Consider the following 27,604-nt stretch of genomic DNA (forward strand, 5'->3'; position numbering starts at 1 on the left):
TTATATATACTTATACTACTAAACATTTATTTCACATTTTATAACTTCTAATTTTATTTTATAACTTCTAATTTCATCTTTATATATACTTATATTAATAAGCATTTATTTCATATTTTACAACTTTCTAATTTTATTTTATAACTTATAATTTCATTTTTATATATACTTATACCAATAAACATTTATTTCATATTTTATCACTTCTAATTTCATTTTTTAACTTCTAATTTTATCCTTACTAGCGTGTTGACAAGCATTACTGTGTCTGTCAACCCGCTTTCCTATTATTTGTAATGTGTATTCTACGTATTAAGTTGTATTATATATTGTAATTTGCATATGAATATATATTCGTTTGAGGTAATTGTTCAATCTTAAAGAAACGATACATATACAATTGTGTTCATCAAGAATAAAGTCTGGATATCTTCACTTAATTTTATTTTCTAGCGTATTGGCAGGTACTACTGTGTCTGTCAACCCGCTTTCATATTGTTTATAACGTGTAGTGGATGTTTTAAATGTCAAATATTCACATTCTCTTTACTCAATGGCATACATTGTGACCAATGCAATATATTTCATGCACTCCTATTTTTTAATTTAATGGATATACATTGTGACCAATGCAATAGATTTACTCAATAGATTTTAATTAATTAAATAAAAATCATTTTTATATGTAGAATACATAATACAAACGATAGGAAATTGGGTTGACAGACCCGATAGTGTCTGTTAATACGCTAGAAAATAAAATTAAGTGAAGATATCAAGACTCTATTCTTGATGAACACAATTGTATATGCATCATTTCTTTAATGAAGATTGAACAATTACCTCAAACAAATATATATTCAACTGCAAATTACAATATATAATACAACTTAATATGTAGAATACACATTACAAACAATAAGAAAGCGGGTTGACAGACACGATACTGCCTGTCAACACGCTAGTTATAATAAAGAGAAAAAAGATATATATACTGACAGTTGTACAAGATTTATACATTATTATTATATTATTCATCATTGATATTTGATTATTATTAACTTTTCAAAGGGCGGATGATATTGTGCATTTGTATAAACTATTCGATTTCCACAAAAGTAATGGTACGATGGAAAAAATATATCATTTTCCTTTAACATTTTTGTTTTTGAGATAGAAAAGCATTCCTACTCTTGATTGTTGTGCTCTAAACTCAGTTTCTTCTGACCCAACTGAAACTTCTCTCTTCTCTTCTCTTCATTGTTTTTGCTAGCACATCATGACCACCGAATCAACCAAGGATCCAACCTCTGTGTACGATTTTACTGTCAAGGTTCCTTCTTCTTTCTCTTTCATCTCACTTACCCTTTTTCCTCTCTCTCTCTCTCTCCTTTGACTTTATTTCCATCAATTTTCCACTCTTCTTTTGCCTTCACTTGCAGGATTCTAATGGTAATGATGTTGATCTTGCCACTTATAAGGGCAAAGTTCTCTTGATTATTAATGTTGCTTCCAAATGGTATTATGAGTGTCCATTTTATATCTAATTCAAATTATCATTAATGTGAAATTATTTGTGATTGTTGTTTTTTTGTTGTTTTGGATTGAGGCAGTGGCTTGACCAACTCAAACTATGCAGAGTTGAATCAATTATATAACAAGTATAAAGACAAAGGTTTCCAATTTTTCATTTACATTTATTTGGTCCTTATTTGAATCAATGATAACTATGCACACTTATTTGGTCCTTTACGAACAATAACTTCATGTTTAGGTTATTTTATTAAGTTTGTGACATTAGCTTATGAAAATAACTTCTATTTAAAAAAAAAAAGTTATTGAATAGGCACTCTGCTGAATTGTTTATCCAAATATATCCTAAATGTTGTAGCTTTTAGTGTTCTTAATTATCTGTGCTTAATTAGTGCAAATGACTGAGTTGGATAGCTTATTCAGGCTTAGAGATTCTAGCTTTTCCATGTAATCAATTTGGCGAGGAAGAACCCGGCAGCAATGATCAAATTGTGGACTTCGTCTGCACTCGCTTCAAATCAGAATTCCCCATCTTTGATAAGGTAGCTTCACATTTAAGCTTTGAAAGCTTATTTTATTACTCACTACCCCGGGCACTATAATATGCCAAACTTGTATTCAGCTGTTCTCTTCCGACTTCCAGCTTCCTACTTTATGAGTACTTAGGCTGAAGAAAGAATACTAGAGATTTTGTGTCTCTGCCTTCTGTTTAATGCTTGCCATTACCCTGGGTATAGGTTATGTATTTGTCGTAGTGGCATTATAAAAAGCATAATTATAATATAAAGCACACGAGTTAGTACTATTTACACCAGCAAGATTATTAACTGCACACCATATTTATGGAGGAAAATTCTCTTCAACATTGAAGAAAAACCACAAGACAATATCAAGAATAGCTACAATACTACATAATACTAGAGGTGCAAAATAATCTTTCTCAGTGTGACCTCCTACTAAAGTTGTACTACTACAGAGTCTAGATAGTATGCTAAAAAATCTCCAATATAAGCTCAGAGACCACACTCTTGAAATTTCCTCATACTCTATTTTTGCTCGCACGCTTTACTTCTACCACCATTTACCATCCACTAGCACCAGAAAAAGTGGCTTTGCAGGAAGTGAAAAAATTCTTCCCACATTACATTGTTTTCATCTGAACTCTAGAATTAAGAACCTAAAATGTTGCTTGACTAGTTGCAATTAATTGAACAATGATTATAAGATTACTGCTATTTTGTATTAACTTCTGCTAACATCTTTGGAAGAACTGCGACATGTACTGGTTCATATATTCACACCTCCTTTGTCATTGTGCTAGATTGAAGTGAATGGGGAGAATTCTATTCCTTTGTATAAATTCTTAAAGACAGCTAAATGGGGAATTTTTAAGGATGATATCCAGTGGAACTTCGCGAAGTTTCTGGTTGACAGGGACGGACAAGTGGTGGATCGCTATTATCCGACAACTTCTCCTCTCAGTGCTGAGGTAAAGGCAGTATTTCTCTATATTGTTGTTGAGATTCATATTTCCTTTGTAACTTTGCTGACATCTTTTTTAATGATATTGCAGCAAGACATCCGAAAGTTACTAGGTATTGTGTGATGGCAAGGGATATAGCAGCTTAAGAGAGTGTATGTCATAAATGTTCAAGCATCTCTTCTTGACTTTATATTGTTCCCTCTGAACTTGTATTATTGTGCAATTTGGTGTTGACAAACTCAACAAGACCTTGCTTGTCTTTATGATATTGTCTGGTTTTATTAGGATCTGAGTGCCGGTGTGCCTCTATTACAAACTTGCTACAGAACTTTTAGTAATGTAATTTGCAAATGACTTGCTATCTTGAATATCTGAGAGTAATTGGTCAAGATGTAAATAACTCAAAGACTCAAAGTTGACTCATCTCACACGATTAAAAATATAAATTTATACCCAACCCTAAATCTTGTTTAGGGTCAATGTTTGAACCTAAATTTAGTCCTGGACCCAATGAAAGGTGAGTATATGCGAGTTCAATTATGATCAGGTCAAACTAGGTAGCTAAAATAGGATCCTCCTCACACCTAGGGTTGACAATTAACCGAATTAACTTAATATTCATTTGAAACTTAACTGGTTATTTAGTTTGATAAACTTAGTTCATGAACCAAATGAGTCGAATTTGAACTGAAAATTACGTTCGTCAAATAAATGATTGTGAACTTGAGATCAATATATATATATATATGAAGAAGGGTTTGTTTACACCCAAATTAAGTTACACTAGTTACATTCAATCTCAGTCATTCATTTTCTTAAATACAACAGATCATAAGGGTGAGTGAAATAAGAAGAGAGAAAAAGAAAAATCTTAATTATCTTTTAAGTTTCACACATTTGATTCGTTGAATTTAAGAAAATGAATGGTTAAAATTGAGTGTAACTAATGTAATTTAACATGAGACTAAACTATTTTTTATGTTTATTATTATTATTATATATAAACAATGTTATATATATAACCCTTTGTAGTATTTTTTAAAATGAATTTATTATTTGAGTTGTACAAATGAACCAATTCAAGAGTTTTAGTCGAGTCGAACTCGAGTTATAAAATAACTCGTATCGAACTCGAGTCGAGTTTCGAACTATGTAAATCCTTATCGAGTTGAATTCTAGTTCGACTCGGTTCGACTCATTTCCAACCTTACACACCCCTCTATTAGAGAGCCATGTTTCAATGTTAAATAGTGTCTGCTCCTGAAAGTGGGATCCCAGAACTCATTGAACTTCACTCAAGACAACATGCTTACCACTGAAGTGTATTTGCCTTGATCTCACCAAACATTTTTGTAAAAGTCAAGAATTGTAACCATGAATAATGCATTTGTTTCACAGCATGTTAGTACATGCTTGTCCCATACCAATAAGAATTAACAAGCAGAGTCACATTGCTCACATAGTTAATTTACAACAACAGATACATACAAAACTGAAATGTTCTCTTCCGGAATAAATAATTTTCACCCACGCGTTAAATCAATGCCAGTATGCAGTTGTTCACTTTTCACATCTTCTGCTCGCGATCCAGGCAACATGCCTGTTGCAGAAGAGATGTAGTTTTGACTAGGTGGAGGAGCACTGGCTGGAGAAGATAACTTGTCACTACCTTGAGGCTCAGAACTACCGTCTTCTTTGGTAGTAGTCTCTTGCTTAGTCCTCTTACCACCATATAGGAAACTGCACACTACCACCTGCAGCAAGAAAAAGCTTAACCCATGCATCTATTTTTGTGTTTTTTGGTTATTAATGTTATTTTAGTTTAAATGTGAAGCACCATAGGATACATAAGAATCTAACCACCTGCATGCTGAACATGGAAACCATAGAAGTATAAGCATGCCTAAGCAACCTAGTTAGCGTCTCTCTCCTCACTTTGTAGTTGATTTAACCAAAAGTTTCAGAATTAACAGCATGAATACGTGAACAAAAATAAGAGCAAGTTATGGCAATCAAGAACATACCTGCACTGGGCTCCCAGCAATAAGCACAGAAACACTGCCACCAATAACATGACCATCAGGGCTAGAAAGGGAGGCACTTATGCCACCTTTTCTATTGGACGGTGCACCATCTTCAGCAACCATGTAGGAACCTGACAAGCATAATATTTGGAATCGGCCCTGCGAAAGCGGAAAAAATAAAGTTTCTTAATACAACATAAGAACCAACCTTAGGCACATCAAGCATCACCGATTAGGGGTTTTACCTCAAAAGTTACGCTGGCATTGGTAGAAGCAGGCTGCCGCAGAGTAACGGAAGAAACTGTCCCAGTGCCCGATAAGATGCACAGTGCCCTTGGTCTCTGCTGTGATAACAACAATAACTTTGCTACAATGTCCTGAAACAATAAAAACATATAATTCAAGAAACTTATGGAATATTGTACTTTGTACATCAATAAAGATGAATCTTGAAGGTTTCCATGATGAATAAATTAATTTTTGTGTAGAAAAAAGATCCATCAAGAAGGGAGAGCATTTACAAGACAGAAAGATAAGAAATCCTCCAAAAAAAACTACAGAGAAACCAGCGAATGAAGTAACTAAGCTATTTATTTAAAACTGAAATTGAAATTAGATGCTTCGATCCTATGAAGCACTGATACTTCATCGTATCCCTAACGTATCGTATCTCATACGTAAACATATATATATATATCCAAAACATATTGTATCCTATATATTTCAAGAATAAGTGTATTGTAACCAATACTAGTACCGGTATAGGGTGATACTAGTATCGGTATAGGGTCAGGAAAATATATTTTTTTCTTGTGTTGCTACTTGATTTTTTTCCATTTTGAAGTATACAGGCCCTCAACATCTTTGTATTCAAGATTAAGAAAAGGAACAAAGAACTAAATAAAGAAATAAAAATAGAAAACCTATATTATAATGAACTGGAGGAATATAACTACCTCCCCAACTCCAATGGAGATAACATGAGGTGAAAAAGCCTGCCCTGCTGAACTGTTCATCCATTCACCTAGGAAGCAATCAGCAAAAATGTTAAAAGGCCACACCATAGACAAATAAACATGATATTGCTTGTTACTAACATGAGCAAACAGTAGCATGTGAAAGGAAACAGAAAAGTGAAAAATCAAGTGTGTAATTTTTCAAGGATTTTAAATCCATAAATATAAGCCCGGACTACCGAGTGATAAGTATTGAAGTTAGTAAAGAAGCTGAACATCAAAAATCACGATGATGGTGACATGTTTGTATATAATTGCCTCACTTTAATCAATCCTACACATGTCCAGAAAATTTCTTTACCACTATTAGTTTTTCTTTAACTTTAGAGATTTTGGAAGCAGAATTTATTACTAACAAGTAACCAGTAACCATGTCAGAAGAAACCAAAACATATCAATAACACAGCAAGGGCTAACCAACAACATAAAACTAAATGATAGCAAATAACAGAGGAAAATGGAATAGATAGACAGAAAAAGAATAAACAGAAGTTACTAGTATAAACTATAAAGCATCTAGAAATGGAAGAATAACAGCAACACTGCCTCTGCATGATAATGGATTTTAAAATAGAGTTCAGCAATATGAAAAGACAGCAATGAACCCCTATTCTTCAGGAGAATACAACGATAATAAAATGGAAACTTGGAAATTCAACAGTTTCACTGAAAAGGCTTATCTAAAGTAGTTTGTATCTACAGTGAGCAAGTAAGGGTGTATCTACCCTTAGGCTATTTAGTGGATTGGGATCTCTATATACATTAACAAATTCCTTACTTGCTCACTTCATCACCAGACTAATTTAGAGTCTTAAACCAATTTCACTAACAAGAAAATAAAATGCCATCTACCTCCAAATTGAAACAAAACACAAATCCTAAAGAGAAAATTTATCCATATAAATTACATCTAGAAACTATCAAACATAATACAAACACAATCAACAAGAATTGATAACACCGACATGAATATACCTAGAGATGCTAGCTGTTGCTTCCTTCCAGATCCAGGTGGGCGCCCTCTACCTTTTTTCTCCGAAGGTGTGATTGAACCAGGTGTACAATTAGCGTCACCAGAAATTGGAGAAAGTTTCAAAGAAACAGCTCCATCAGTAGGAGCATATTTCCGGGGTCTCCCTCTTTTCTTCTTCACAGGATCACCTGAAGAAGGAGGAGGGGGAGGTACCCCACCAGAAGACACGCCACCACCGATGCTAACGCTATCATGACTAAAAACAGGACGGGTTTGAGGCTCTACAGTTGAAAATGTAGAAGCAGAAGAACGAACACCAGTCATTGCAATTGACTGAGTTTGAATGCCAGTGTTTGACAAAGGTCTAAAACCAGGAGGGGGTGCGGCCGCCGGAAACCCCCCACCAGACCCTGCAACCCCTCCTCTATGTATGTAATATGAACCTGACCCACCAGAGAATGCCATAGCTTCTCTCCCATCCATGCATTTAATGTGAGATTTTGTAATAAATAAACAAACTTTATGCTACCTATGTAACTACGCTAAGATTCTACTCAACCCCACCAAAGTTTTCACTTCTTAGAGTTGTACCCAAATCGTTAAAGATACCAAAAACGGGTTTTGCCAGGTTTACAAATAATGGGGCAAAGCTAAAAGCGCTAACAATGATGGAAAGATTGAATTTTTAACACAAATCTAATGACCCAACAAGAAATATCAAATAATAGAAGAAAGGAAATAATGGTAGAGCTGAAAACAGTGCAAGTATTGAAAACTCATGACAGGTGTTAATGTGAAAAAGGAAACAAATGTAGGAAAATCTCAAACTTTAATGTAAGACAGATAAATCAAGCTGGCAAGGTTGTTTTTCACAGAATCATGTCTGAACAGAGAGAGAAAATAAAACCCCAGATTTGAAATGTAGGGTTTTGAGAGAAGAATGCAAGAGAAAGGGAGAAAAGACAGTGAGAGTTGGAACTTGGGAAGGGGAAAGAAATAAAAAAGGGAATGGCTTTTGAATTAAAGTGGGTTTTAGTGAAATGAATTGAAGTATGAGTCAATGAAATGAATTGAAGTATGAGTCAAAGAAATGAATTGAAGGACTGGTCAAAGAAATTAATGGTTTTTGACAATTATCAAAGAAATAAGAGGTGAGTTATTGTTTTTATTTTATTCTTGTTTTTCAGCATAAAATATTATTTAATATAAATACAGGGATAAGGTTGTCATAATATTTTAATATTTTTTATAGTACTGCTCTTTCAAATATTTGATAGAATCCTTAGTAGTTATAAATATCATAATGTACATGTATTGGTTTAACCATAAAATTATTACTGAATGAAATATCATTATATCGGATATGTAGTCAAAATGAAAAATAGTAGTTGGAATTAGTCATTTATCATTATAATAATTAAGTTATAAGTTACAAATAATAATATTTATCTTGTCACCAATATCCTATTTAATTATTGAATAAAATGAATGATAAATAATATGGTGATAATATAAAAATTCTTACATGGTTAGTGTATATATTTTTTCTAAACCATTTTGATTTTAACATATTTTTACATGTGTATATAAATAAATAATGTGTAGTTTTATAGTAAGAGAAAAAATATGTATACATTGATACTGACAATGTACGAGTTTTATACACTCACACTACATCATCTTCTATCATTGGTATTTAATTGTTATTTACTTTTCAAAAAAAAAGTAATTCAAATGAAATGTGATGATGTAGTACACATGTATAAATCTTTACACTCACAATATATAGATTTTAATCATTAATCAACATTTTCAATGGGAAATTTACGTGGGTAGTGTAGTTTGACTACACTATCCCACGTTTGGGGTAACTTTTCAAGTAATTACGAGAATGATGCATTTTTTGGATCTCGTAGATGACATCCACGATTTCACCAAACTCGTGGACCTCATCCACGATTTCCCAGGAAACTTGTGGACCACATCCACGATTTCCATGCATAGGGATGGATGGCAATGAGCACGGGTAGTGCTTTCCCGTGCCCAAACCCGCAATATTTGCAGGTACCCGTACGGGTAGTGTGTATTTGCGGTACCCAATGGGTTTTAATTTTAATTATATTTTGTATAATTTGTAATAATCAATATGTAAAAATAATTGTTACATGAATAATATGATATTTGTATGATAAGTTTATTATCATAGTCAAATATGTGTAATTTATTATGAAATAATAATAAAGTATATAATATATAATTTTAAAATAATAATAAATATATATAAAAATTTAACTAAAACTAAATATATAAATTTACGGATACCCGTGAGCGGGTATCACAAAACTCGCTCCCGCCTATAAGCTATTATTGCGGGTATTTCCACGGGTACCCAAGGGTCGGGTTTTTTTGTCATCCCTATCATGCATGCTTTCTCTCTCCTTAGTGAAATTGTGTATGGGATATACGACTTCCATAGTCGTGTACCGAGTACACGAGATTGGATGGGGTATGTTCATTGATTTCCTTTACACAAAATTTAAATTTGTTTTTAATATTTTATGATTTTTAGTTTATAAAAATAATTTAATTGAATATGATAATTTTAGTAAAGTTATATTTTTATGGAATTTGGATAATTTTTGTTAAAACTATTAACATATATTTTAATTGCATAAATTGAAATAATAAGAAAATTTCATAGAAAACAGAACAAGAAAATTTCATAATTGTAGTAGGAATTTGAAAATCGTTACTTTACATAAAACAAAACAAGAATAGAAATTTAATGGCGTCTATGAGATGATGTTCCACATCCAGGTATCTTTCTCCTTCGAGGTGGTTGGACTCTTAGTTGTTGTTGTTGCGATTGATGTTGTCTTCCACCTCTAACTAGTTGTGGTTGCTCCTCATCTCCGTCTGCTCCTCATCTCCGTCTTCATCATCGTCTTCATTTGGTTGTGAAGGCATTGTCGGTTGATAATATTGTTGAGAGTTGAATGTTGAGAATGGAGTATCTGAAGTTGTGTCAAACATTGATGACATTCCTTGAAATTGCGAAGAAGATGCAGTAGTCATTCATTGCTCTGTAACCGTCAAACACAAAGGGTTGTTATTGTTGTTGCTGAGGAGGAGGAGTTTGAATGTATGTCTGCGGATAAGTATCCGTCTGAGTTTGACTCTCATAATGTTGTTGATGCATTTGAAATTGTTGTGAAGGAAGAGCTTGAGAAGTACTTGACGCGAAGGCGGTTGGAAGTAGTCGAGCAAACATTTCCATCATCTCATTGCAGTTTTGATAAACGTCATTCAATGACTGCAACGAATTTGGAAACATTTGTAAGAGCACACCTATCCCGAATTATTTTGATAAAATTGTACTGAAAAAAATAGAAAAAATTAAAATGTTAGAATATGTCAATACAATTTAAAATAAAATATAATTAGAAATGTTGTTTTCATAGGTTTTTTTCCTTCAATGTGATTTATAGCCGGGATGGATGGGGTATAAATATTGTTTGAATGTCGTGAATTCAAGACACGACTTAGATCTCGTGTACGCTATCTATGAGATTGCATGGAACTCGTTTACGAGGTCCACGAGATTGCCATGAAACTCGTGTTCCTGATCCACGACTTACAGGGACCTGACATAGTGTAAGGAAATCGTTGATAGGGTCTACGAGTTTGGTAAAATCGTGGATGGCATCCACGAGGTCCACTAAAAAATACCTCAATCACATAAATATTTGAAAACATACATCAAACGTAGAATAGTATAATCAAACTACACTACCCATATAAATTTTCCCATTTTCAATTCTATGTCATACACCATTAACGTATCATCACTTTAGGCACTACGTAATACTAACATCTGAAGTTTGTGATAGTTGCGAACTATTACACACCTGACATACTTGGTAGTAAAAAATTTCTCCTTAGTGTTTTTTTAGACTCACTTTTCTCTCTGTTTCCGTTGTTTACTTAATTTTTTTATTTTTTCAATGTCCAATTAATAGTTTCTTACTTGATTTAAAAGTCGTGTTTGGGTTAACATGATTTCTAAAACTCATTTCATAAAGCATACTCAGAAGTCATGTTAAGACTTGATCGTTTTTGTTAATCTTGTGATTCTCAAAACCTTTAAGATAGCCCATAAATTACTAATAAAGGTCTATAAATATTTTGCTGGAAAATTAAATTTTGTGGTGCTAGTGTTCTTCTTTCATCCTAAAAAAAACATGTAAAAAAACAAAGGTAGGGAAAGCTATCATAATCATGGACCTTTATAATGTGTTTGGTTTGGAGATGAATATGACAAGAGGGAAGATGAAAACAAAGATTGAGTAGAAAGAAGAAGACAAGAAATAAAGTTAAGTTTTATAGTTGTTTGGTAGAAGAGAAACAAAGAGAAAGAGAAGAAAAAAAGGTGTAAGTTTTTTAGAGTGGACACTCCCCGAGTTTTAGTAAAATTATACAAATAATCGATACGTGTGTCGGGTACGATACGTATCCGATACGTCGACACATATTTTTTCCAAAATATAGTATACGCTACGTTCAGGGATACGCGTATAAAATAATAAAAACACATCAAATATGATAAAATTATAAGTGTAAATCAAAATATCCAAATTAAAAAATATGGAAATTTAAAATCACTGTCCTCCATAACAAATCTATCTTATTATATTTTAATGAAAACGAATCTATCCTAAAATCATTGCTCACCATAATAAATATATTTTATCCTATTTTAATGAAAACAAATCTATGTTATCATGTTTTATTGGAAACGAGTCTATCTTATCATGTTTTATTGGAAACGAATCTATCTTATCTTGTTTTATTAGAAACGAATCTATATATCCTATACTTTATTGAAAACGAATCGAATATGTGTCTTAATATTTATTTATTTAATTTTATTTTTTTAATTTTTGGATACTCTATGGATACATATTTTTCGCGAATCCGAGTGTATCCGTGTCGGATACGTGTCGGACACCGACACGTGAGAGTGTTTGACGAATCCGTGCTTCATAGCTGATCACCCCTGCACGTGAAAATAAGTATAATCTTTTAAACAAAAAATATGATAAATGCAATTTAATTAAACAAAACATGATATATTGTGGAGACATGTCTAAATAATATATTAGTCAATTCCTCTTTATTATTTTGGTTAGTTACGATATAGTATAAGAGCGATTTAAACAATATCTTTTTAAAATTGTTGATGCATTTTGTAACAAAAAATAATAAAGATACATTGATTTGTATATTATTTGGACTTGTCTCCATAATAAAGCATGTTTTGTTTAACTTAATTGCATTTATCACATTTTTTGTTTAAAAGATTACACTCATTTCTATGCAAGGGTGGTTAGTGTAATGAAAGTATAAAAATATAAAAATTAGAATGTTTGTGTAGGTGTAGAAAAGTGATGGTGGTTTATGTAGTTTCACTAAAATTCAGGGGTATTAGTGTAATTTACTCTTTTTTATATATACAACAATACCCTGGTAAATAATTATATACTAACTTTATTTAATAAATTTTAATTAAAAAATACTTGGTTTTGAAATGCGTAAATAAATTAATATTTACTTAAACTTTTTGAAAATAAAATATTAATTCACTTTTAAAATAGTTTAAAATGGAGAAAATAATGTACACATTGATAGTGTATGAGTTTTATAAATTGTCACTATATCATCTATGTTTAATATGATCATCATTGACTTTTCAAAAAAAAAACAGAGATAAATAATGAATAATATATTGATTGTATATAAATTTTACACAAATAATATATTCATATTACACTCTTAAAAATGTCAAACGAGAATATTCCATAAAAGGAAGCTTACATTAGTATTTAATTACTAGAAGTCCAGAACTCCAGATCATCTCATGTATCTTAGACATGTATGTATAGTATAAAATTATGGGGGTAACTTGGTAGTTTCAGAACTTTTTTATTCTTATAAATTACTTTCTTCTCTTGTTTCAAGATAAGAAATTTCTTTCTACTCTGTTTTATTTCACTGTTGGATGAATGAGGTTATGTGTAAATAAATTTCCCAAGAATCTATTCTCATGCTAATTGAGATGTAATTTGATTGGATGCTAAATTTATTTTGTTCTTATCAAATTTAACAATCACATATATTTATAGTGTATAAGTTTTATATATTGCATTATATCATTTACTATTCAGGTTTCATTTTTATTAACTCTTCAAAAATATATATAAATAAATGATAAATAATATTTAACTATATATAAATCTTTATATTAATAATAATAGATATTACATTATTGCAACGATTATGAAATTGTTATGTCATGTATGCAGTTAATTGTCAACGGGACAAGGATCAAAAGTTGTTTTGTTTTTTAGTTGGATTTTCTACCATTATGTTGTTTATGCATGTCATAATCAACATGATTTCTGATAATCAATTATGACGGCAACTTATGTACTACCATAATTAATTTGGTAAAGAGAATAAAGTATATTGTATATGAAGAAAATAGTTTTATTTAATTATGACAGCAACTTATCTTTTCTGCTTACTGAAATTATAACATTTGTCATAAACAAAATGTTATATATGTCATAGTTTTAGTCGCTATAAAAGATAAATTATTTTTTATTATCTTTTAGTATAATAATATACATTATTCTCTCTTTCTTAAGACCATAATAAATTACAAGGAGTGAGGGAAAGTTATCTCATTGCTTATATAATAAAAAAATGAACATTATAAACTATTTTTTTGTACCAATTTTCACTTTTAAATTTTATATATTGGTGAAATTAGTTATTAATATTAAATTACTAATATGTTAATGTGAAAACCGTTGATATCAACTTACAAAATAATAATACATATTAACCAACATTAATAACAAGTCCTTAAAATACAAATTGACTAAGAATAATATAATGAATTAATCTAAAGTTAAAGTGGATAATACCCTAATGATGATATAAAAAACTTTAAATGAAAAGTAATAATGAAATAGAGGATATTAGAATAAAATGTATGAGTAAGAAATTTTTTCAATATTAGTAATTTAATATTATTTTTATACAATGATCAATTTCATGGAAAGTAAAAGCCAAATGAGTAATTATAAAAAATATAATTGAATGATATAAAGTTTGTGGTTTTTTATCAACTTTCCCTAACAAAAATGATATACCATAACAAATGATAATTTCTCTTAACATTGGATCAAAAGATATACAATCACTTCTTTAGGTAGTTATATTAGTTATTAAGCTACAAAGCTTAAATTTAACTCATTTAAATAGCCCAACAAAAAATTAAACTTAAATTATGTTCATCCAACTAAGTTAACTAACTCATCAAAACCAGCTAAAATAATCCATAGATAGTGGAGCTGATTCACACAGGTACTAACTATCTCCAAAATAAATAATGAATGAAATTTTTGGTTGAATGTAACAAGTTTAAAGTGATAATATAAAGATTTATATTTCTTACATTCATTTATATTACTTTTTACTTAAGATTTAATAATAATAAAAAATAATTAATTAATAATAGGGTAACAATATAAAAAACTGAAGTACCTACATATTTTTCACTTGGTTTGACATAGAAGGCGACGACCGTGTGAATCAAGACTAGGTTGACGTTTTTTTACGACTTTTAATACTTTCTTTTATTAATGTTCAAATATCTATAATATATAATACCATCAATGCAATATATAAGGCCTTGAAGAGAAATCAGAAACAAGAAACCATAGTCCTTTCACTTTCTCTTCTTTTTTTATTGTGAGGAGAGGAATCCTTGCGTTTGTCGAGGTGCTTCTTCAATGCTCTGTTTCCGTTCTTCAATTTCACTCTTAATTTTGATCTTTTGACTCAGCTAAAGTTACCCTTTTAACTTCATTGCTTTGATTTTGTTCAAGTTATTCTAAAAATGCATTTTTTAATGTTTTGGAGCTGATTTTATTACTGGGTATTTTCAATTGTTGATGTTGGATTGACCCATTTTGCATTCACACAAATTCATCACTTGGAAAGGAAAAAAAGGTTTAATTTTGTTAGCTGTGTAAATGCTAAATAGTCTTTGTTGCTGTGCTTATCTTCTTTCCTTTTTTGTTGGCTTTGAAAGTTGCTATTTTGGGTTGTTTATATAATTATATGTTTTGTTTTTTTTCATAGTTAAGCTCTTCTTGGTGTTTCTGTATATAGCTTAAACAAGCTTCCAAGTGAAGTTACAGTTAGTTGTGATTTCTTGATGAGCACCCTACAGAACTAGCTTGGTGGGGTGGTTTTGTTTCCTTGGTGTGAAATGATTTTTGGGTATTGAAAAAATCTTAATTTGGGAAGTGGGAACTTGAACACTTACCATGAATGTTTTGCTGTAACTCAGTTAGTAATGGAGCATGTTGAGTTGAATGTATATGGAATAACTAGTATTTGTGTATGATTTATAAGGTTAGAATGGGTTGTAACTTTTCGAAGTACATTGCATGCTGCTGGAGTACAGAGAAGCAGCAAGATCGTCCGGTTCCTGAGGTTCAAGATGACGGTAAGTGATAAGCATTTGGCTCTTTTTTTGTTGTTGATGCTCTGAGAGTGATTTTGGTTTCCGTGTTTATAACTTTATATTTTCTGTTCAGAAAATGAAGACAACAATGAGGGCAGTGATTTGCTACCATTTCATGAATTCACATTTGGTCAGCTGAAGAATGCTACATCTGGATTTGCAGTGGAAAATATAGTTTCCGAGCATGGAGAGAAGGCACCAAATGTGGTCTATAAAGGGAAACTTGAAAACCAAATGCGAATTGCTGTGAAACGGTTCAACAGATCAGCCTGGCCAGATGTCCTGCAATTTTTAGTAAGTAAATCTCATTTGGTTTGTCAACTCAGTGTGAATTTGTTATTATTTGTGTTTGTTATAAACATGTAAGTTATAAACGTGCAAGTTTGTTTTTTTTAGTGCTTGCCAGTCACGGGCTCTTAAAATTGTTCATTACTGGTATTCGTTAGTCGTATATAGGCTCTTATAATTGTTCATTATTGGTGTTCGTTAGTCGTACATGGGCTCTTTTAATTGTCCATCCTTAGTGTTCGTCACAGGCTTTTTGTTAGCTTCTGCATTGCATTTTTCTCACTAAGCTTAATGTGATGTTTTAAGAAGTATTTGTTGCTTCTTCTATTCAGTCAGCTGCATCATCTTCCATGCTTCACAGTAAACATAACCATTTCTACTTTCGTGTGATCTACAGCTTGGGCATAGTGGGTCAAATTTCTTCCCCATATGTGTAGTGCCAATTAATTTTTTTCCCACCATTTTGGCGTGTGCTTTTATGGATATTATTTTCTTCTCTCACTGAGATGTGCTTTTCAGAGGATGAGCCTCGGTGCAACAATAAAATTTTTGCTTAGTGACCAAGAGGCCACATGTTCAAATTCTGAAAATAGCCTCTCCGCTTGTGGTGTAAGGCTACATCTACTCTCCCCAGACCCCATTCGGTGGGAGCCTCGTGCACTGGGCTGTCCTTTTACTAAAATGTGCTTTTCATTATTAGCTCGTCAAAGAACTTTATTTCCCCCCTACAGACTGAGGCCAGGTCTGTTGGTCAATTAAGGAACCAAAGATTGGCAAATCTGCTTGGATGTTGCTGTGAAGGTGAAGAGAGGTTACTTGTTGCAGAATATATGCCCAATGACACTTTGGCAAAGCATTTGTTCCATTGTAAGTACATAACTAGCAACTAACTTAGTTTCTTTGCATGAGCATTTGCATTTGCATTGACATGGTTGTATTCTAAAACAACTTTTGTCCAAGCAGTGACCAAAAGTAATGAGATGTCATCAGGCAATCTTTTATGGAAAGTCCCATTTACATGGTTTCAAATAGAAGAATTTTGTTGTTGCTACTCCTTTGTATTTTTTCAATACATGAACTTTAGTTATGCTTGACGTCAGTTCAATGACTTTTCGTTTAATGATTGCTTACACAATTATGCAGGGGAAACTCAGCCCATGAAATGGGCAATGCGACTGAGAGTTGCTTTGCACCTTGCCCAAGCTCTAGAGTACTGTACCAACAAAGGACGTGCTCTATATCATGATCTAAATGCTTACAGAGTTCTATTTGATGATGTAAGTTCATTTCCTTTATTTGTGTATTGTTATTATTCAAGGTCAAGGTGTTGTAGGGTGGTGCTTGAAAGATGCAGCAACATATGATAATAGTCTTTATGAAGTGATATTTAGGACTCAATCAAATCTGCATAATCCTGGAAATTTTATCGCAATTGATAAAACAATCAGGTATACAATTAAGTTGCATAAAAATTTCAACAACCAAGCCTTAGTCCACTAGGTGGGGTCAGCTAGATGGATCTAATGACGCCATAATGTTCTTCCATAAATCATGTTCATTGGCAAAAGATTGATTTCTAAATATCTCCTAATTGTTTCGCCTATGGTTTACCTTGGCTTCTCTCTGCCTCTACAAATTGCATGAAAATTAATAGATATAATTTATTAGTGAAAGAGGGTGAGCCTCGGTACAACGGTAAGGTTGCTTGCCTTATGACCTGGAAGTCGTGGGTTGAAATTCTGGAAACCTCTTCCTTGCGAGGGTAAGGTTATTCTGATAGCCTCGTGCATCGGGCCGCCCTTTTTTAATTTAATATCGATAAATTACTTTCTTGAACTTGAATGAATGACTTAATGTTTGCTCAAGTTTTTATCTTAAATACCTGACTATAGATGTTATATGCCAACTAAGTGAAAATAACTTATGTTTAATAACAGGAAATGCAGCCCAATGTCAAATTTCTTATTATACTCACTAGCAATGTACACAGTAAACTGTTAACAGTTATTTTTTTTCCATCCTCAATTTTTCATTGTCTATTCAGGAATACAATCCTAGACTTTCATGCTTTGGTTTGATGAAAAACAGTCGAGATGGGAAAAGTTATAGTACAAATTTGGCATTTACTCCACCCGAGTATCTAAGGACAGGTATCCCCCAAACCAGATATAATTTTCTTTAAAAGTTGTATTATTTGACCTTCCATGTCACTGCTTGGGGATCGAACTTCAATACCATGCTTAGAATTTTCGCAGATGATAATCAGCTTTTTCCCCCTCTCAGAACAGTTGATTATGTTCTTCCTCCCTTTTCATGTTGCTTTTGCTGACTTACATAGGATATTGAAATGTGACACCGAGGAAAGTATAACGTAGTATAATGGATGAATTGATGAAATGTCTATAGAGATTGGGTTATTGCTTTCTCATGAATCTATTTCTAACTGGCATGCTATTCTTTTTTGCTTATAGCTTAAGGTTTCATATGGAGTCTTCTTAGAGATGCGAAGTGAGATTTAGTTGTCATTTTTGTTCAAATTGGCTTAAAATTTAATAGTTTATATGGTTGAAGTGTTCCTCAATAACTTATCTATTGACTTTCGCATACAAAGTTGTAGAAGTTGGAATGTTATCAGAATTCTGTATCTTCCTTTTGATGCCCCAAAAAACTAGAATAAATGGTGAAGGAACTAGAATGTCTTTATACAATACAGTGTGCTTGAATATTTTCTCATTGGGAGCTAAACAAGATAGCAGCTTAAGTCATCAGTACTAATACTTTTTGTGGCATTATATGGTCGCTTGGAGATAAAATGTCTTTACGTAGTACCTGTTCGACAATTTTACTTCTGGACTATCATCATTCTCGTTAATGTTTTCTTACTTTGTCTAAGTTAAAAACTATCTGGATAAGATTCTTTGGTGTCAATCTTTTTAGTCTTAGACCATAATAGTGCTTAGTCTTTTGTAAAGTTTTGTTCTTAGATCAATTTTGTGCTTTCATGTTTCTCTTTCTAAGGTTTTTAATCCAATGGTTGATTTATTTCTGTTGAGGCTCATCTTTATATGGATGATATTTCATATTTTATGGAACTAATAATGTCATGGCCCTGTTTTATCTTGTCATAAACAGTTTAACATAACCTGTTATGCTATTATAAAATTAATTTGATTGGACTAGATAATATCATTCTGACCCCTTCCCCCAAATTGAAAAGGATAAAGTTCTATGACGTATGATGTATCAATAGTTATATTTGTTTATATCGAATATCCTACTTGTGAATATATGACGATGGCTGTGTATCTGGTTATGAAGGTAGAGTTACACCAGAGAGTGTAACTTACAGCTTTGGGACCCTTTTGCTTGACCTTCTCAGTGGAAAGCATATCCCTCCAAGCCATGTAAGTTTCTTTCCTTCATAAGAGGTTATACAATTCAAATTCAGTGTTCCTTGTTAGATGATACTGAAAGCGTGTACTCTCAAGAGGATTAATTTCTCCTCCCTCTTTATCTAGCTAAAATCACGGAGAAGTCGCCTGTTGAGATATTAAATTGCCTCCTTTTTGTTTTATTAACAAGCATGAGATTCTCATGGTTGAATATGGTGGTTTTGTTTGCTTGGGATACTGAGCATTATGTGCTGATTTTGATTTTGTTATACGTCTAAGATTTACTTCTACAATTTTTGCAGGCTCTTGAACTGATAAGGAACAGGAACCTTCCGATGCTAACAGACTCTTGTTTAGAAGGACAATTTACAAATGATGAGGGGACAGAATTACTTCGTCTGGCCTCACGATGTTTGCAGTCTGAACCGCGAGAGCGCCCTAATCCAAAGTCATTGGTCACTGCTCTTACACCTCTGATGAAGGATTCAGAGGTTAGCTGTTCTAGAAGTGGGTTGACATATTTTATTTTCTGGTACACAAGGATCACTGGAATTAATACTTAGAACTAAACAATTAATTAACTCTTGAAGACTGGTTTTTCTCGGATTCTAGAGCCATTCATAGTTTTTATTTACTGATGTTGCTCTATCCAATGTCATTATAAACAGTTTACATTCACAAGTCATCTGCTTTGGCTGTGCTTAGATCTGAGACCAAGAAATATTTTTGTAATAGGTTCCTTCTCATGTGCTGATGGATATACCAGATGTCAGTGCTGCAGCTCCCCTTTCTTCGCTTGGTGAAGCTTGTCAACGGATGGATCTTACTGTCTTACATGAGGTGGTGGAGAAACTTGGGTATAAAGATGATGATGGGACAGAGACCGAGGTTAGTTTCTGATATGTATATTATGACGTGTTAGATTTATTTTAGATTCCCTTCCCCCCGTCCCTCACTATCGTGAACATTTCATTTCCTTGCATTTTTTAGTTGCATATATATTTGAATTTTGTAAATTGAGTGCAAAAGTAGTTGTTGGCATATTTTCTCTTCATTCCATATGGTGTTGAAATTTTTGCTCAGTTAAATTCTTTAGATTGCTTGCTACTGATTCCCTATGTTGGGATACCACACGGAGATGTACTATTTGAGGGTTTGGCCATAAACTTCACCCATAGATCTTGCACTGGGGACAACATATGTATTAATAATCTTGATATAGAATATTCCGGAGCATGGTTGAACCTCTCTTTGAACCTTGCTTGGAATTGACTTTGAATGAAAACTGGAAGTGCATATGGATATTCTTTTTTTCTTTATGACATGTAAAGCGCAGGTTACCTATTGGGATGTATATCTTATGCTTGTTCTCTCTTTTGAAACCAAACTTCCAGAATATGCCATGCTAAAGGACTGGAGAACCCGTGACCAGAAGTGCTAGCAATGGATGTATAAATATCTCATGTAAATGCTAGGATATCATGTGCTGGTATTCCGTTAGAACTCGTAGTATGCATATATGTGTGTGATCAACATTTGACATGTACTGATTACTGAACCTATAATAAAGTTAAAGATGAGATCGTTTCTATAGTAACTATACTTAGATTATGTAAATGAAAAAACCAGGAACTGAACCTTGGCGCTAATAAGTACACTGTACTTGGAAGTCGATAGGAGATCCTTCCTGATCTGCATCCATATAGTGGTCCGAATTTTCATAGGTCAACCCCTTTCTAAGAGAATTTAGTATCTGAACCATTGCATGCCAATGACTGTGCAAAGTAGAGTTAGGAAATTGACTCTCAACATTGACCGCAAAGGAAATATTTAGTCAGAGTGAGAGAATTTAATTTTCCCACCAATGTTCAGTACCTTTTTGGGTCCGAATTAGACTACTTAAAGGAAGTATTTCAACCAACCCAAGCCTCTTAGTTCTGAAGTGTCAAAACAAGTCTTGCCTTAAACATTTGATGCCTTCATGATCATCACCTTCAGTGGCAATAGCATCCACATAGATCCTAAGATAGAAGCATTCATTAGTGGGTGAATGTTTATAAAATACAAGTGGTTTGTCTCACTACAAGTAATGTCATATTAATTTATGACTTTGTTAAGTCTGCCAAACCATGCCCTGGGAGACTGTTTAAGACTATATAGGGACTTACACAATCTATAAATGAGAATTCACTCCTTCCACTTCCTCCTCCAAGTAACCATGCAAGAATGATGTCCAAATCTGATATAGAGGTTAATGGTGCATTGCCACCTTTGATAACAAAAGCTGAACAGATGCAATACTAACAATGTAAAGTTTGTTAGAGCATGCATTCCGAAGAAGAAAGGTACAGCAAGGCACAATAAGAGCTGCATTTTCTGCAGCTCCGTACAATATCTTGGCGGAAAGGAACAGGCGAATATTCGTGTAAAAGATTGTGAGTACAGAAGTTGTTTTTAGTTTGATGAAAAGGGAACTATATACTAGAATCACGCATTGTTGTCTAAAGAGGAGGAATGGGCAAGATGCAGCCTTGTTAGCTAGAATACAGGTGTTTTAGTTTATAGGTTGTTACACATAGTAGCTAGAATACAGGAGTATTCCCCTTCTCTCCATCTCCGCCGCTCACTTTTTCTCTCATGTTGTCCCCGAGCCCTGCAATGGAGAGTATTTGTCCGCAATCCACATTCTCATGGAGAGTATTCATGAAACATAGCAAGAACCAAAAATCCAGTAAAATGGGAAAATTATAAAAAATAATATCTGGGATTTAGGATTCTAGACAGTTTTAAAATAAGTCCTATTCCCAAATTATATTCAGGAGAACTTTCTCACCAAACACAAGTGCAAATTGCCATCTCTATAGAAGTGCATACCTCTTATTTTTAGAAACCGGAGTTCACACTTTTGCATTGTTCTGCAGCTATTTTCATTGGAATGAGCTTTTTGGGATATTTGGAGAGTATTGTGTCTGACCCGTGGATTTGCACCAATTTCCTCTTGTTGGACTTTTTGGCTCTAGTAAAGAAGCTAATATCTTGTGGCATTGTGAAATCTTTGTAGTTCTTTGGTGATTGTTGCTGGAAAAACGTGCTTGAATTTTTAAGACTCCTGTTTTACTAAACTTCATTTGGGGATTTGGGTTATTTTTATAGCTTCCCTTTGGTGTTTTGCTCATGGTTTCTTTGGAGGTGTTTCTTTGTCAAACAGTGACAAATTGACGTGATTTGTTATAAGATTCAATCTCATGGGTTCTATTTATTCTCCTTTTTGTTGTTTTCTTGTGAAAATGTCTTTAGCCTCTTTGTACTTTTGTCTTCTCTTCCCCTCTTTCTTTGTACTTTTGTCTTCTTCCTTACTCCTTAGTAATAATTATTTTCTATCAAAAGATTTTACTGGCTTCACTTTTATTTCATGTATTTTTAGTGTGTCTGGATTATGGAGTAAAGAAATGGTTATGTTTGAGCCTGTCATACTTCATCATTGCTTTTGTTATTCCATTTTTGGTCTTGGGAATCCTTGTTTGTAATTCAACTGTACTATTGACTCATTTGGTTCATTATTTAAGTGGGAATTGAGATAACATTAAGCAAGTTTAAATTTGATCTAGTTGTTTCGACAAGTGCCACATCATTGTAGTTACTAATCCTTTTCACTTACAATAAAAATATCTAAACTACAATTTCTGCTTCTGCACCTGGTTACAACATAGATGCTGGTTATCTTGAATATTTGATGTTTTTCATATCTATTGTCATTGGCCCGTTTTTCCATGTAGATTGGGTTGCCCATTAATTTTTGTATATGTCTTATTCAACAGCTTTCATTCCAAATGTGGACAAATCAGATGCAGGATACATTGAATTCGAAGAAGAAAGGGGATGCTGCTTTTCGGCAGAAGGACTTTAAAACTGCTATTCATAGATATACACAGGTTAGTGAGTTTCTTTGTCTCAAGTTGGTTATATTGAATAATATATAAAGTCATTGCTCTCCTCCTTTTGCTTAGTGCATGTGACCATATCTTTCGGGTTTTTCTCTTAACCTTGAGTACAATGTACCAAATTTACGGTTTTGGATACCACATACCAAATTTACCTTATGCTTTGGTTGGAGAGAAGAAAAAGGGGAGGGAGAGGAGAGAAAGAAATGGGTGAGAAGATGAGCGGATTTTATGTATTGTCTGGTACAAGAGAATAAGGGAAAAAGAGGAGAAAGTGTTTAGTTCTCTCTGTTTGGGTGGATAGGAAATTGAGAAGAGAGAAATTATATTTTTTAAATTGACAAAACTACCATTGAGATTAAATTTGAATCTACAATTGTTTTTTAAAGTGAAGGGTAAAATGGCCATCATGCCAAAAGTTGGTTCTCTCCCCATTTTCAGGAGAACTTTTCAGACATGGGATCCACACGTCCCTTTTCTTTCCTCTCATTTTCTCAAATGTAAGGAGTTTGCCTCGCTCTCTGTGAACTCTCGTGTTCTCTTTCATCCCAAACACTCTTCTATCGAACATACACAAAAAGTGACGAATCATGTATCGCACCCAAACTGTGTTCCTAGTAATTATGCATGACAACAGGACTTGAATTTGTGTGATGTTTAAACTATTAATAGGAAAAAAATTCAACATGGATAAAGTGAGACCAATGCAAATATTGGGAATTGTTCGAAGCTTATTCTATAACCTCGTAGCCTAGATTGAAATGTAAGATAAAAGATACAAGGAAACAGTGTAGGATGATCTAGATTAAGGAAATCACAACTCAAGTAGCTTATTATGCACTTAGATGGTATTAAGAATCGGTCCAAGGAAATACAATAAACTCATGAAACAACATAAATTGCAATAGAGAAAGTAGAGGTTGCAGTCAAGAAACAGATGAAGGCAATAACGAGTAGAGCCAGGCAGAAGAAGCCGAAGAAGTGTGAGAAAGAAGATGCCGGGATGAGAGTCCAGACTCTCCAAATTCTTCACACCCATATTTCTGTCCTATTATTTTGCCTTTTAACCCCTTTTCTGAACCCCTCCCAGTCCAGGTGGCAACTAATTGCACCATTTCCCCTGTGTCATCATTTAGGTTCGTTACAAATAATTCTATGGAATCTGTTTATTAGTAGGTTATATCTAAATATACTTCACAGATATCAGATCAATTATGATGTGCAGCTATGGTTTCATTGTGTAATGCAGTTCATCGAGGTTGGAACAATGGTTTCACCGACAATTTATGCACGTCGTAGTCTATCATATCTCATTAACAACATGCCGGAAGAAGCACTTACTGATGCATTGCAGGCACAAATAATATGTCCTGTTTGGCACATAGCATCTTATTTACAAGCTGTCTCTCTTATAGCACTCGGCAGGGATCGTGAAGCCCGAATGGCACTTAAAGAGGGTACTTCACTAGAAACTAAAATGAAAACAGATAAGTAGTTGAGGTCTTCATCAAAATCTGGCATTCTTGTTCCTGAAGATAATTCACATAGAACACATGCTGGTTTCTCAATGTTTGGTTACATTGCATGGGACAGAGTGGTTTATACTTGTGCATGACCCAGAAGCATTCTTTTGCACAGAATTATACTGTATCTATTTGCACCAGGGTTCTGATCCTATTGCTGTTTTGTCTCCTTGTTAGTATAAAGATATTTTTCTTCTTCTTCACGTTTGTAAAGGAATCACAAGTCAGTCTATGTCAGTATTTGTTTGAAAAATAGCAAATGTTGTTGTTGTGTTTGTAATTTAATGTACAGAACAACTTCTTATGGTTACCTTGTCAACATTAAATAGGATGTTTTTATGATGTTTTGATATTGATTTAGTGACTAATAAATTCTAGATATTCGGCAAGGTTTTACATTGTCTTTTGACAACTTAACGCAACTTTCATTTTTTATCCTGCTTAGTACCGACTACATTTTAGATGTAGGAAGATAATATATTTTAGAATGCAATTCATGTACCTTACTAGATGTAGGAAAATTTGGGAAGTAAGAATCACCTTGACATTTCTTCATCTACTGAAAACATAGTCCGATGATCTTTTTGTCTCTGCACTACAAAAGCTGTTTCTTTTATGATGGTCCCAACAGAAAGAGGACTAGTGATGCATGTGGAAGAACTTATAAAAAGGTTATGAGTGTAATATTTCATAGTGGAGTGTATAGATTTATGCATAGTCAGTATATCATTCACCGTTCATTTGTATTATTTTTTTGGAGAGTTAATAATAATAAAACATAAATGGTAGATGATGTAGTGACAATGCATACATTTTTTTGTCAAAGGTTATTTGGGGTTACAAGAACATGTGTAAATAAATTTATGGAAGTAATTTGTTAAAATAACTCAGGACCTTCCTGCTGGTCCTTTTTACCTTGTTTTAATAAAGTTATTATAGAAGCTTTTGAAATAGGCTCTTATTGACTTATATTTAGAAGCTTTGATATATATATATATATATATATATATATATATATGTATGTATGTGTGTGAGAATTAAAGTTATCTCATATTCTTACTTTTGATATCTTCATAAAATTACTGTTAGGCACGTGATTCACACTCTTGGTTGTTAAATATATGTAATGAATAACTGAAGAAGCAGGAAATTATCTCAAATTATCATTCATTTTTCTTTTCTTTTCTTTTAGGAGGCTCATTGGACCTCTAATCCAAGCAGCACCTATTGTGTTTGACACAATTTAGTGTTTCCTAGAGGTTAGAATATGGAAATGACTACTTAAGATAAGTTATTAATAGGTGGATGAAACCACAAAAGTGAAAGTTACCATAAGATTAATTTTATAGAGTGAAATTCTTTGTAGGCATTGATTTTTAAAGTATGTTAATGTCAAAAGACTCACATTGAATTAGTTTTTTAGTTGAAATTTTTAAAGTAATTTAAGTCATTTATCACGAAACTAATATTGATAGCTTTTCTTCAGAGAATTATCACAAAACTATTTAAAGTAATCTAAGTCGTTCATCAATCGAAACATGTAATGAAATTGATTTATCCACACAGCAATGTAAGAGGGTGATAGGTGTGGATTTACAGGTATTACAGTAACGTTTGATTTTCTTTTAACACAAACATGAGAGTTATTAACTTATTATCGAAAAGAAAAATCAGTTTTCCTTGAATCTAAACACACATTGATTTTTGGGGAAAAGGATGCTTCCACTGATCAAAATCAGAATGAATTGGGGGAGAAATAATATTTTACTTGCATATCAATTAATTAGATTAAGAAATGGTGAACATTATAGATAGGATGGCCCAGTCCAAATTCCAAAACAGTGTGAAAACGAATCACCTTGCAACGAGAGGCAAAAAATAAAATAAAATGAAAAAGGGCCCAACCGGGTTCGAACCGGTGACCTCTTGATCTGCAGTCAAATGCTCTACCACTGAGCTATGGACCCATTGATGCTAAACAAGCAGATAATAATTATATATATAGTATTATACGAAATTTTAAAATTGCCAAATAAATATTTTTAAATTGATTGTCAATTTATAAAGTTAATTCTTAACCGCTTTTTAAGGGAGTTATATGGTTGCTAATTTTTCTATTACTTAAAAAAACTAAAGAAAATAAAATTATTAAAATAAAGTATTAAGTAACCTTTAGACCTTTCGGAAAGGGAATACTTAGAAAATCAACATCATCTTATCATATACCATTGTTTCAAAAATAAAATGTTACGATCAATTAGTTATAGAGTAATTACTCATTTACGTTCCTCATTTTTTCGTGGTTATCAATTGAGTCCCTTACAAATTTTAAGTGATATTTTAGTTCCCGACAAATTCAACGTTGAGTTTTGTTTGTCCTTCTGTCATGTCGGCACTGTTAAATGTTATAGAGTTGATGGCGTGACACGTTATACAATTTGCCATGTCAGCAACCCGATTTTCTTAAATTATTTTCCGGCACAAAACGACGTTAAGCAAAACGATGTCATTTTGCACAAAATAATTTCGAAAAAAAGTTAAGAAGCAAAACAACGCTGTTTTGCTCCATCTTCTTCCTTAAAAACATTGAGGGTCGATTATAAACCCAAATTGCCCAAATTTCTTACAGCATAAATCCTAACAACCTACTTTTGTTATCCTCTTGCACATGACATGAAAAACTAAGGTGATGTGAACTCGTGGTGCACCTTTCAAATAAGTTAGCGATGTGAGCTTTGTAGATAGAAGATTTTCTCCTACACTGTGTCATTGTAGAAGGCTTGTTGTTGTATACACATTAAAGACTATCAAGAATCCAAAGAAACAGTTTTA

At 32.9% G+C, this 27,604-nt stretch overlaps 3 protein-coding genes, 1 long non-coding RNA gene and 1 other non-coding gene across 7 annotated transcripts; 2 read left to right on the forward strand and 3 right to left on the reverse strand.

Moving 5' to 3' along the window:
- On the forward strand, positions 1,208–3,386 carry LOC109349982 (probable glutathione peroxidase 8). The gene is made up of 6 exons (XM_019591074.1): positions 1,208–1,333; positions 1,443–1,519; positions 1,614–1,675; positions 1,957–2,075; positions 2,855–3,022; positions 3,107–3,386. The coding sequence occupies exons 1-6, from the start codon at positions 1,280–1,282 to the stop codon at positions 3,137–3,139; spliced, it is 513 nt and encodes a 170-aa protein (XP_019446619.1). The 5' UTR covers positions 1,208–1,279; the 3' UTR covers positions 3,140–3,386.
- LOC109349983 lies at positions 3,142–21,334 on the reverse strand. Its single transcript, XR_002108058.1, has 4 exons — positions 21,323–21,334; positions 16,200–16,203; positions 10,331–10,342; positions 3,142–3,435 (listed from the first exon to the last, which is right to left on the reverse strand). It is a non-coding gene; the product is annotated as an uncharacterized LOC109349983 (long non-coding RNA).
- On the reverse strand, positions 4,323–8,021 carry LOC109349981 (AT-hook motif nuclear-localized protein 5-like). The gene is made up of 5 exons (XM_019591073.1): positions 7,032–8,021; positions 5,997–6,064; positions 5,286–5,417; positions 5,041–5,199; positions 4,323–4,770 (listed from the first exon to the last, which is right to left on the reverse strand). Exons 1-5 carry the CDS (start codon positions 7,510–7,512, stop codon positions 4,540–4,542), a joined length of 1,071 nt encoding a protein of 356 aa, XP_019446618.1. The 5' UTR covers positions 7,513–8,021; the 3' UTR covers positions 4,323–4,539.
- On the forward strand, positions 14,755–25,122 carry LOC109349980 (probable serine/threonine-protein kinase At5g41260). 3 transcript variants are annotated; one of them, XM_019591072.1, is made up of 11 exons: positions 14,755–14,848; positions 15,514–15,610; positions 15,702–15,922; positions 16,648–16,783; positions 17,060–17,193; positions 17,961–18,066; positions 19,235–19,320; positions 19,611–19,799; positions 20,044–20,196; positions 23,127–23,240; positions 24,499–25,122. In XM_019591072.1, exons 2-11 carry the CDS (start codon positions 15,523–15,525, stop codon positions 24,742–24,744), a joined length of 1,473 nt encoding a protein of 490 aa, XP_019446617.1. In that variant the 5' UTR covers positions 14,755–14,848; positions 15,514–15,522; the 3' UTR covers positions 24,745–25,122. The 3 variants fall into 3 exon arrangements, with proteins under 3 accessions (XP_019446617.1, XP_019446616.1, XP_019446615.1); XM_019591071.1 differs by having other exon boundaries at positions 14,784–14,877; positions 15,516–15,610; XM_019591070.1 differs by lacking the exon at positions 14,755–14,848 and having other exon boundaries at positions 15,505–15,610.
- Positions 26,668–26,739, reverse strand: TRNAC-GCA. Its single transcript has one exon. It is a non-coding gene; the product is annotated as a tRNA-Cys (tRNA).

Source organism: Lupinus angustifolius, chromosome LG06 (genome assembly GCF_001865875.1).
Source record: "Lupinus angustifolius cultivar Tanjil chromosome LG06, LupAngTanjil_v1.0, whole genome shotgun sequence".
Taxonomy (NCBI): Eukaryota; Viridiplantae; Streptophyta; class Magnoliopsida; order Fabales; family Fabaceae; genus Lupinus; species Lupinus angustifolius.

What these genes read in the sequence shown, in the direction of transcription:
- LOC109349982 (XM_019591074.1), top strand. Translation starts at nt 1,280, where the DNA reads ATGACCACCGAATCAACCAAGGATCCAACCTCTGTGTACGATTTTACT. An exon ending in ATTAATGTTGCTTCCAAATG is followed by an intron (nt 1,520 to 1,613) that starts GTATTATGAGTG and finishes GGATTGAGGCAG; the next exon opens with TGGCTTGACCAACTCAAACT. An exon ending in AATTCCCCATCTTTGATAAG is followed by an intron (nt 2,076 to 2,854) that starts GTAGCTTCACAT and finishes TCATTGTGCTAG; the next exon opens with ATTGAAGTGAATGGGGAGAA.
- LOC109349980 (XM_019591070.1), top strand. Translation starts at nt 15,505, where the DNA reads ATGATTTATAAGGTTAGAATGGGTTGTAACTTTTCGAAGTACATTGCA. An exon ending in ACCCGAGTATCTAAGGACAG is followed by an intron (nt 18,067 to 19,234) that starts GTATCCCCCAAA and finishes CTGGTTATGAAG; the next exon opens with GTAGAGTTACACCAGAGAGT. An exon ending in CTATTCATAGATATACACAG is followed by an intron (nt 23,241 to 24,498) that starts GTTAGTGAGTTT and finishes TGTGTAATGCAG; the next exon opens with TTCATCGAGGTTGGAACAAT.
- LOC109349981 (XM_019591073.1), bottom strand. Translation starts at nt 7,512, where the DNA reads ATGGATGGGAGAGAAGCTATGGCATTCTCTGGTGGGTCAGGTTCATAT. An exon ending in GCAACAGCTAGCATCTCTAG is followed by an intron (nt 6,065 to 7,031) that starts GTATATTCATGT and finishes ATTGCTTCCTAG; the next exon opens with GTGAATGGATGAACAGTTCA. An exon ending in TTGCTGGGAGCCCAGTGCAG is followed by an intron (nt 4,771 to 5,040) that starts GTATGTTCTTGA and finishes TTCTTGCTGCAG; the next exon opens with GTGGTAGTGTGCAGTTTCCT.